The sequence below is a fragment of the Cibotium barometz genome, chromosome 42 (assembly GCF_041138505.1).
Source record: "Cibotium barometz isolate CiBa-2024 chromosome 42, ASM4113850v1, whole genome shotgun sequence".
NCBI classification, from domain to species: Eukaryota; Viridiplantae; Streptophyta; class Polypodiopsida; order Cyatheales; family Cibotiaceae; genus Cibotium; species Cibotium barometz.
The window spans coordinates 40,279,910-40,290,465 of record NC_141087.1 but is presented as its reverse complement, the minus strand read 5'-3'; the positions used below and the strand labels follow the sequence as shown (position 1 = coordinate 40,290,465).

The following is a 10,556-nucleotide window of genomic DNA, read 5'->3' as shown; positions in this document are numbered from 1 at the left end:
TGCAAACATCATTGCTACCACCACAAAAGGATGGTGTATCCAAGCAAGGTCAAAGAAAAGGCCATATTCAATTTCTAGACACCCGCCAAGCAAGGTCAAAGAAAAGGCCATACTCAATTTACAGACACCCATCTTGTATCCACTCACCCACAACAGCCATGCAATTCCACCCTCTATAACAAACTTTAGGATATACTAAAAGAGTGATTGTAGGCAAAAATGTCAAGTGCAATTTAAAGGTAAGCAGTTTTAGAATATGCTGCCACATTATAAACCAAAAAAATGGGGAAGAGATGGCTTTGCTTCTTTCCTTTTATCAACCTTTTCTGACATTTTCTTGTTTGGGTTAGCTAAACACCATAACGGCAGGAGAAAACTCCAGGCAAACAACGAGAAAACCCTCACTAGTGGTAAGCACATAATTACATTCACTTGACTAATGGATATGTCACTCTTCCGGTCCTGTAATGTATAGACCAATGTCTGTAACAAAAGTTCCATATGTACAGACCAGATCAGGCCTCCACACTATGAAGGGTTCTGACCTTTCTTCTATCATAAACACCAACCCCTCCACTACCCTCCAGCAGGGAGGAGCAAGTTAAAGATTAAAAAACAACACAGTACACCCTTTCCTGTATTTTTAAATTAGCAGACTGCAATGAAAAACCACCGAAGGCAGCATTCTGAAGGACAACACTTTCATATCACCTCATATGAAGCCTTGCCAAACCAACATCCAATGCTCCCATCCACACCATCAGGTCATCACTACTCGAAGACAAGGTAGCACTAGCACTGTGACTAGAACTACCTGCACTTGTTACATCACCACTAACCTCAGCTCTACAGTAAGGGCATTTGCCATGGCTTTCCAGCCATGGGGTAAGACAATCTGGGTGAAACATGTGCTTGCAGGGAAGATGAATAAGCAGTTGCCCTGGTAGAAAGTGTTCTAAACAAACAGAACAATCATTCTGCTGCAAGGAGGTGTCACCAACCTCGTCATCTCTTCTTTGTACTTTCAGCACAAAGACCTCTTTGTGCAGATTCCTTATCACGGATTTGCTTAAGCCTGTAGATACGGATACCTGTTCAGATGATGAGAGAGAGTCTGGATACCATCCCTCTCCATAACCCCATGCTGCTAGCCAGTCCTGAATACCCAGCTCCCACATTTCATCATCACTCCATGCATCTTCATCATCATCAAAAAGAAGGCTAAATTCTTCAAGAAAGCTCCCTGGAAGATCAGCATTGCTGTGCCTGAAGAGAGAGAAAGCTAAGAGCTGTAAGGAATCAGTTAAAAGATAATGTGAAGACCAGCATTGTATACCTGAAGGCAGCAAGCCAAAAATACACACAATGCACATTCTTGTCATGTTCTAAAAAGCATGGAGATGCAAAGTCAGGAGATGAAGCACCCAACCTGTGGCTTAAAAGAGCTGCATTCCTGAGCCTTTCATCCAATCGATCCCTTGCTTCCATCGCAACAACACGTCCATGCAAGTTATTTATGAATGATAACCTCTGGTTGATAGAATTCCGGAGTTGATCAGCATTTCTTGGACCAGATCGACTTGAAGAGTCAGCACCAGTAGAGGCTGCAGATGGCATCGTTTGGCCCTGATCCTGGAAACAAGAAAACAAGAAAACAAAAAAAACAAGGCAACCTTGACAGCTTTGATATTTGTACTACCCCAAACATCACATGATTATCCAGTCATATTTTATCAGGAAAACAGAAGCACGCTGCTAAGAAAGCGTAGACAATCTCCACAAGAGAAGGATTTCTCTACAGAGACCCGCCTTTGTCGGTAGAGAGAGAGAAGTTTTTGTTTGTTTGGGGGGGAGAGAGAGAGAGAGAGAGAGAGAGAGAGAGAGAGAGAGAGAACAACATACTAAAAACAACTATCTAACTCTTCTAGTTTTTGAAGGTTCCCTAACTATCACTATAGGCTGCCTTCTACAAAGGCAGGCCAAAAAACCTTGATTCATACCTGATGTTCATTTAACTGTCTTTGTGGTTGACGGTGAAGATGATGATAATGGTAATGATGGTGGTGGTGGTGATGATCATGGTGTTGATGATGATGGTGATGCTGCTGGTGGTGAGCTATGGTTGCACTAGGCCTGCCAGCGTGGCCAACAGATGCATTGTCAGATGCTCTTCCTTGAGGAGCATATCTTCTGCTGACAGACTCATTACGTGCCATCATCGTTCCTAATTGCAGGGTTGAAAGCTCATCATTCACCAAGGCTCCAAAACAGAGCAATACAAGCACTCAAAACATGCTCATGCCATGCAGCTGTAAATGCAAGATGCATATCCGAAACATAGTCACAAGGTTTCGAAGCATCTCGAAACAACCAATAAGTTTCAGAAAATCAAAATATTAAATAATTTTTACAATGTAATTAGAGCATATAGATACCATTATATACAATGCATATTGAATATTGATTCATGAATTTAAAATCTTGAAACTTCAAAACTTTAAAGCATAAACTTCAAATCCAGATTCCATATGCAAAGTCCCGATCGGTAATATGAAATGTGCATGTGGTTTCAAGTGGATCAATTAAGTGTCTTTATTTCAAGTGCTTAATGCCATTAATAGTCATGTGAAAACCTTGTCAGGGTAACATTCCAACAAAGGAGCAAAGGAGATGGGATGCAAGAGATGCACAGGCCATGTCTCTCATTGCATTGTAAGTCAATAATAGCTCACATCAGGTCTTGCAAGACTGCCAAACTTGCATGGGATACTCCAGAAGCCATGCATCAGACAAGGAATGAGGCTCGAGTTGCGTATTTGAAGAGGCAGCTTGACATTCTCAAAATGGAATAGGGTGATGCTATGACAGTGCACTTGCCTAAGGTCAAGGACCTTAGCGAACAATTACTCCCTCCAATGCCTTAGAAAGGCAATAGGGAAACTTACTAGGCAGTTCTGTCCCAAGGACCAACTTAATGCAATGATCCTCAAGACAACTAGGTGGGAGCTACGACCAGAGATCATCCTTTAGTATGATGTCCTGAAACTGTGCTAGGAGACCATCTAGCTTTTGCTTCAAAGGGGTTGCTGATTGAATAGTAGACTACTAGCTACAGACATAAATCAAAGTGCACTTGGCTCCTTTTCCGATAGCTCGTTGGGCCCGGATGTGTGAGATGAGCGGAATACCTAGAATGCTCCTATCCTCACAAATCAAGAAAGGCTAAAGAACACCACAACAATATTGAAAGTGTCCTGCCTCCAATCAAGAATGGATGCATAATCCCTAAACCACTGAATGCCAAGGCCCGAGAATCATATCACACCCCAAGAGAGATGAGACAATGAAGTCTCACTGAAATGTGGCCTTTTGAACACTATTGAGCCTTATGAGATATGTGAGTGTGAAGACCGGATGTGAACCCATCTATGTCCAAATGATGGGATACAAGTGTACGACTCATCTTCTTAGCCAACTAAGGAGAAGTCGCATCCTCAGATCTCCCCATATCGAAGAGGACAATGAATTGTCGTCCCTTTGCTATGTCATAAGCACGAATGAGGGCTTTCTTTTTGTAAAGCCTCCATGCAAGGCAACCATCTCTGTATCAAGCCTCATGCAAAAAATGTGAGAGTGAAGAAGATGAACTTAAGAATAGCGAAAAGAAACCTAGCTTGGCATACCATGTTTAACCACCCCACCATTATATATACCAGTGACCCCGGGTGTCCAGTGTGTACCTTACCAACCACACACCATACTCACGCGTCCCCTGTGTCCCCGCTGGTACCTCCATGCTATACGTCACTAGGTCTTTGGCCCACAACCGTCCCCCACGAATGTTACCCGTTCACACTTATTATTATAAACGATGATGTGCAATAGTATGCCGCCATTGGTTACCGAACCCACGGTAATCCAGTGCAATAACCGGATCTGTATAGCTATTGCTCGGAACGTGGTCTTCCATGCCCGGACCAAGCACATAGAGATACAATATCACTTTTTTTGTGAGAAGATTTTGGTTGGTGACATCTTGCTTGTTTATGTTAGCAGTCATCTCCTGTCTGTACACTATGTCAGGGCCTCTATCGTGGGTGTGCCCGCCTGTATTTGGTGTCTTAGCATTTTTCCTCTCTCTCCATATTTTTTCCCATTTATCTGGAGCTGTGTTTGGGCTATTGGCTGCACCCAACTGCTGGCCGACTGTGTCTGCTGGGGCTGCCCGATTGCTCTACTGATACCCGACCACCCTTTCAGCGTTGGCCGACTAGGTTTGATCTAGCCGACTGACCTTTTTTGCTGGTCGTGAGCAGTCTGTTTTGGGCTGGCCGACCAGCAGCCAGGGGATATATAAAATGGCCCCTTGCCCTCACACTCATTCATTGTGTATTCCGGGATTTTATTGGTGTATATAGTAGAGTTACACAAGCTTCTCTCTCTCTTTCATCTGCGTATTGCTCTCTACAGCAATTGTCTTCATTTCCGCTGTGCATTCTGACATGGTATCAGAGCCCCAGGTGGCTTGAAGCTTGGAGACAGTGGAACATCGAGGGTTTCTTGATTGAGGTGTTGATTGGAGATTGTTTGGCCTTACGGGATTTGGAGATCGGGTAGAAGGCAGCCATCACCATTGGACAGCCACCTTGCATTCTATTTGCAGCCTCTACAATTGGATGGGAACAACTACGGCATATGGAAGGTAATGATGGAATCTGATTTCGAGTCCTATGACTTGGCTGATTTCGTTGTTGTTGGGGTTCCACGGCCGGAGTTGGAAGATGGGGAGTTACCCTCTATTCGGAAATAGGCTTGCAACTCTCCATCCCAAAGGCCTTAAGCAACTCATGAACATACCGTTGCTGAGAGACAAAAAATCCCCTCCGGGTCTGCCAAATCTCCAATCCCAAGAAGAAATGGAATAAGCCTAAGTCAGTCATCTCAAACTCCTCTGACAAGGCAACCTTTGTCACTACTATGTGCTCCACATGACCGCCAGTGAGAATGAGATCATCCACATAAAGGATAATCAACGTGACCAAACCGCAATCCTGAGAGAGATACAAGTTAGGATCTACAACTGGTCTCTGAAATCCTTTCCGTAGAAAGAAGGAATCAATCTTCTGATTCCAAGCCCTAGGAGCCTGCTTAAGACCATACAAGGCCTTCAGCAACCTCTAAACCATCCCCTTTGATCCCGGAACCTCAAAGCCTAGAGGTTGCTCAGCATACACCTCCTCCTGCAAGTCACCATTAAGGAACACGGATTTTACATCCATCTGATATATGGGCCACTACTGAGAAGATGCAAGGGCAAGAACGGTCCGAATGGTGGTCATCCTTGATGTCGGTGCAAAGGTATCCTCATAGTCAATGCCAGGCCACTGAGCATAACCCTTGGCCACAAGTCAGGCTTTGTGCTTGTCCACCGACCCATCAGACGTATACTTGGTCTTAAAGACCCACTTGACACCAATGACCTGTGAAGAAACAACACTTTTCCAGCCCTAAAAAGGGAGTTTCTAGTTATTTTATATTTTATTTTTTGGGGGTTTTGGTCTAGGCTGCTGACCTACACCTTTATGGTGACCGACCAGCACCCCCCTTTACTAGATATAGCATTGCCCATACCTCATCATCAGTGTACCACTTCATCACCATATCAGGTACCATCTGGCCGCCTACAAGCAGAGGCTCTCATCTGCGTTTTCCTCTGCTGGTCCATGCCACCTACTTCAGGGCTCACATCAGCCAACATCAGGCTGTATTCTGGCGCTTACGTCAAGCCTTCTTCTGCTCACATCTGCGTTTCACCTCAGCATATGTCAATGCCTACATCAGAGCATATATCAGCGTTTATACATCAGCTTGCATCAGCGTTTTGCTTCAGCAGACATCTGTGTTTTGCTGCAGCTCACATCAGCGCTTTACATCAGCCCACCTCTGCGCTTACATCAGGCTTACGTCAAGGTTTATACCAGCATTTATCTCAGCCTTCTTCAGTGCATACATCAGGGCTCACATCCAGCGTATCTTGTGTGTTTTGGCACAGCCCTTGGGACAGCAGCCCTCTTTGCTACACATCGGGACGGCAGCCCTCTCTGCTACTTCAGGGCAGCAGCCCTCTCTGTTTCAGGTATGCAGCACCCGTGTCACCAGAGCTTGCACCACTCGGGACGGCAGCCCTCTCTGCTTCAGGTACGCAGCACCCATGTCATCAGAGACTGCACCACCATCATCGTCATCGACGTTACCTTTTTCCGCTGCCACTATCACCTCGAAGTGCTTTGCCACACATCAACGCGAGCCTTCATCATCGACCGTGCTTCAGCTCCGACATCCTTCTCTGCTTCAGCACTGGTCTTCTTTTTGCTCAGAGTCACCTCTCATATGAGGGCTCTTGTACATATCTGCACTCACGTTTTTATATATATTCACTCCAATATTTCATACTGTGTGGTTTTACTCTAATCTCTCGTATATGTGGTCCTTCTGTCCTTTTGCCCTCACATGACCAACGGTTTTGACGGCCTCGGAACCAACTCCCAAGTTTTATTCTTCTCTATGGCATCTAGTTCCACTTGCATGGCTTTCTTCCAAGCCTCCTAAGAAAGAGATTCCTTCACGGAAGTGGGCTCTTTGTCCCGAATGATACGAGACATCAAAGCATAGTTGCCATGTAAGAGCTCTGCTGAATGACTTTTGTCACAAACTCTATGCGATCTTCGAGGTCCGTCCTCTGTGGTCCATCGGAGGGAAGCTCCGTAACACCTGACTCCCAAAGGGTGTCTAACAACCACTTTGGTACTCGAACAGAACGCGGAGCCTCCTACTGCTGTTGAGGCTCATCTCCAACCTTGGGCTCAACCTCTATAGCTGATTGAGGCTGTCTAGCTGGAACAATAGACTAGGAATCATCCTCAGACTCATCTCGTTCACCAAGAAGTGGCGTCTCATCAACAGTGGAAGCTCGAACATGCTCATCAAAGACAACATCTCTACTGACAACAACCTCGTTCCGTTCCGGGTCATACAACATGTATCCTTTGGAAAGAGAGTTATATCCCACAAATACAAGCTTCTCGGACTTTGAATCAAGCCTCCCCGTCTGCTTCTTTGGAATGTGAACATAGGCATCACTCCCAAGCACAGGGAAATGGGAGACATCTGGTTTCCTGCCAAAATAAGCCTCAAATGGAGTCATGTTTGGTACTGAAGTTGTTGGAGATCGGTTGAGAATATGGATAGCCGTGGCCACAGCCTCTCCCCAGAGTGGACGAGGAAGATCACGATGCTCAAGCATCATCCTCGCCATCTCCACCACAGTCCGGTTCTTTCGCTTAATCACTCAATTCTCCGAAGGCAAACCTGTATTAGCCAGCTCCCGGTTCATGCCGTGTTCCGCACAAAACCACAAAAACACATTAGAAGAGAACTCTCCTCCTTTGTCATCCCGAAGAGTCCTTATCTACAATCCAGACTCCTTCTTCACCATAACATGCCACTCCTTGAACCGATCAAAAGCTTGGTCCTTTTGGGAAAGGAAATAAACCCATGTAAATCTACTACAATCCTCAACAAGCAACATAAAGTACAAAGAACCTCCCAAGGATGGGGTCTGCATAGGTCACTCAAGTCAATGTGTACCAACTCCAAAGGTTTCGAAGCCCACCTAGTAGCCTTCTTCGGAAAAGATTCTCTGTGGTGCTTACCACGGATGCAAGAACTACAACGTCCGTGCTTGCTGCCAACATCTATCAAGCCATCCACCATCTGGTCCCGGAAAGCCCGCCGCAATGCATCCACATTCAAGTGGCAAAAACACAAGTGCCACAAGTCATCGATCTAAGTGCCTGCCAGAGAAGAGAGTGCTGAGAGTTTGTAGATACATTTCTCCACTCCGCCTTCCCATACAACCTGGCCTGTTTCTTTGTCCCGTAGAGCAACAAAATGATCCTCAAACTCCACCTGGAAGCCAATCTTGCAAACCTCATGCACACACAATAGATGAAAACCAAGTGCTGGGACGTAAAGAACACGAGAAGAATGCTTCTCCCCTTTTTGCCATTGGGAATAATCTCCATCCTACCCTCACTATGAATCGGTATAGTGGAGTTGTCGCCAATGAAAATGCGACCTGACTGCCGTTTAAGATCTTGTAATAACTCTCGAGAAGGAGTCATGTGCTTGCAAGCACCACTATTGAGAATCCACTCCCGAGTATCCCTAGCGATGAAACCAATTGCCTCCCTGCTCGAAGAAGATGAAGCCTCTGTGTCCAAATCTCCAAGTGCACAAAAGCAAGAGCCTTGGCAGCTGAAGCTGAAGAATCAGCATTCTTCTCGATGCTCCACTTAGGACATTTCCTCCAATAGTGACCTTTCTCGCCACAATTGTTACAGGTCCACTTGGCCTTCAAATTACCATGCTCTGAATCGGGCTTCTTCACAGAAGACTTCTCCGATGGAGACTTCTCTTTGCCCTTATTGTTGTTGTTGTTATGGCCCTTCCACCGCCGGCCAATCAAGGTCTCAGAACCTCTGCCCTGTGGAGGGTTCGTAAAACGCTCTTCCTGGTCCAAGACCATAGGCACAAGCTCCTCCCATGTGATGGTGCTAAGCCTGCAACAACTGGTGATCAAAGAGGAGTAGAAAGCTGAGTACTGAGAGGTTAGATGAGATAGCAAAGTGATAGCCATGTCCTCTGAAGATATCTCCTTCCTAGCCTGAAGAACCTCTTGCTGAAGAGCCCGCAACTTGTTGATGTGCTCCCGCATCGTACTTTGCAAGATTCATCCCCCGCATCTGCACTTCCAAGGAGATCCACTTCATGGGTGATACCTTGTTATACAGAGAAGCCAAATGCTGCCAAATCCCTCTGGCCAGCGTCATATGTTCGATATGATTAATCACCTGTGTGTTGGGGTATAGGCGTATGTGCCTTGCCCGGCCGCCCGAGTCACGGGCGCCCGCCCACTGAGTATCCTATACATATAGTCAATATACTGTATAGGGGGAGCTCACTCACATATTCAGAGTCTCCCCACCCACACAGTGTCTCGTCCCTCTCTGTCTTTCTCTCCTTGCACACACAACACCGCACGCACGCATGCACACGATCCCCTTCACTTGGTATCAGAGCGGTGGTGCAGGTGCGTGGCGGTGGCAGTGCTCGACGACGGAGGTGTTGGTTGGTCGCGGAGAGCGCAGATCTGAGCGGAGATCTCGATTGCTAGCAAGAAAACGGACTTGCAACAGGTAGAGCTGAGCTCTACGCACAGAGAGGAGTGCACGGAGATCAGATCTAGGCCGATTTGGTGCTTTGCAGCTAGATCAGAGACAGGCTCTGAGGGCTGGATTTGTTTTGCTATGGAATTCGACTCACAGGCAAAGGCAAGAGCAATTGAGGACTGAATTTCAGTCGCATCTGTTGGGTAGAGTCGCTGCAAAACCATACAGGCTGAATTAAGGCACTCTGTGCTACAGGTCAGTGGGTAGCATAAGGGAAGTGAGAGTTGTGTCTGGTCTATCGGCAAGGCAGCGTGGAAGTCCTCATCATGGTAATCGATCACTGGCGGTAGCAATTGTAATTGCGTCCTATGTGGTGGCTGAGCCGGAGGGCAATACGGTGGAGGATACCATCCATTCGTTGACACCGTGGTGTGGTGCAACTTGCAGTCACTTGCACAGGTTTCAGGGATAAAGTGCTGTAGAGTGAAGCGGCCGATTCTTGCTGCAGGCAGCCAAGCATTGTACGCAGTGTCACGCGGGCAGGTTACAGTAGCAACAGCGTACCACAAAGGGGGCTGCAAGGAAGGGAATCGCTTCACACAGTTGTACGCTAAGCCACGTAAGTGTATGGGCAGCCAACGAATTGGGCTAGTAATTTGCTGAAGGCAACGTAGAGGTTATGTGGGCAGATTCGCTACAAGCTGTGCATCGCTTTTTTCTTAAAAGCGATCCTCCTTTGTGTAGCGTAACAAGGAGACTGAAGCGCTGAATACAAGGAGGCTGTAGCGCTGACAGAAGGCCATATAGTACAGGATAGTGTGAGCTGCAAAATTGCGCTTGTATGAAGCACATGTACACGTGGGGCAGCAAGGTACACGCTCTGCATCTTCTTTTGCTGCAGGTAAGGTAGCCAAGCACAACGTGTAGGCTACATGTACAGATGTGCAGCGTGACATAAAGCGCTAGTTGTTGGCATAGCTAAGTCGTGGGCAAGACTATAGCAAGGTAGCCAAAGCGCTGAATTCTCCGTCTACAGGTGCACTTAATTGACCCAGCCTGTTCCTTGTGCAGTAGGGCAGCTAGTCGCTCATTTGAGGACTCTACAGGTGGGCAGCCAACCCTTCAGTTATGCATATACCCTATCCTATGTAGGGTATATGCATATACCCTACCCTATGTAGGTGAAGGCCGCAGTGCCTTGTTTTGCAGGTGATTTCTCACATGTATGTGAAGTGTGGAGCGATGCTTGTACGAGATATGATCTCAGCAAAAAAGCTCGGTCCAACATTTTGGTAGCAGCAAGCTTTTGTCAGCTTGTTGCAGGTA

The 10,556-nt window shown here is 46.5% G+C and overlaps 1 protein-coding gene across 4 annotated transcripts in view; it reads right to left on the bottom strand.

Annotated features, from left to right (window-relative positions):
• Nucleotides 1-266: 266 nt before the first annotated feature.
• The window catches only part of LOC147614471 (uncharacterized), a 37,700-nt gene continuing 27,410 nt past the window's right edge, over nt 267-10,556 (bottom strand). For 2 of the 4 annotated variants that reach the window (XM_086781004.1, XM_086781007.1), the window contains exons 3-5: nt 2,001-2,224; nt 1,430-1,632; nt 267-1,266 (exon numbers count right to left, since the gene is read on the bottom strand). In XM_086781004.1, the coding sequence (XP_086637130.1) occupies nt 708-1,266; nt 1,430-1,632; nt 2,001-2,224 (986 nt within the window). In that variant the 3' untranslated portion in view covers nt 267-707. The remainder of the gene's footprint in view (nt 1,267-1,429; nt 1,633-2,000; nt 2,225-10,556) is intronic. The other 2 variants (XM_086781005.1, XM_086781006.1) reach the window with 2 other exon arrangements.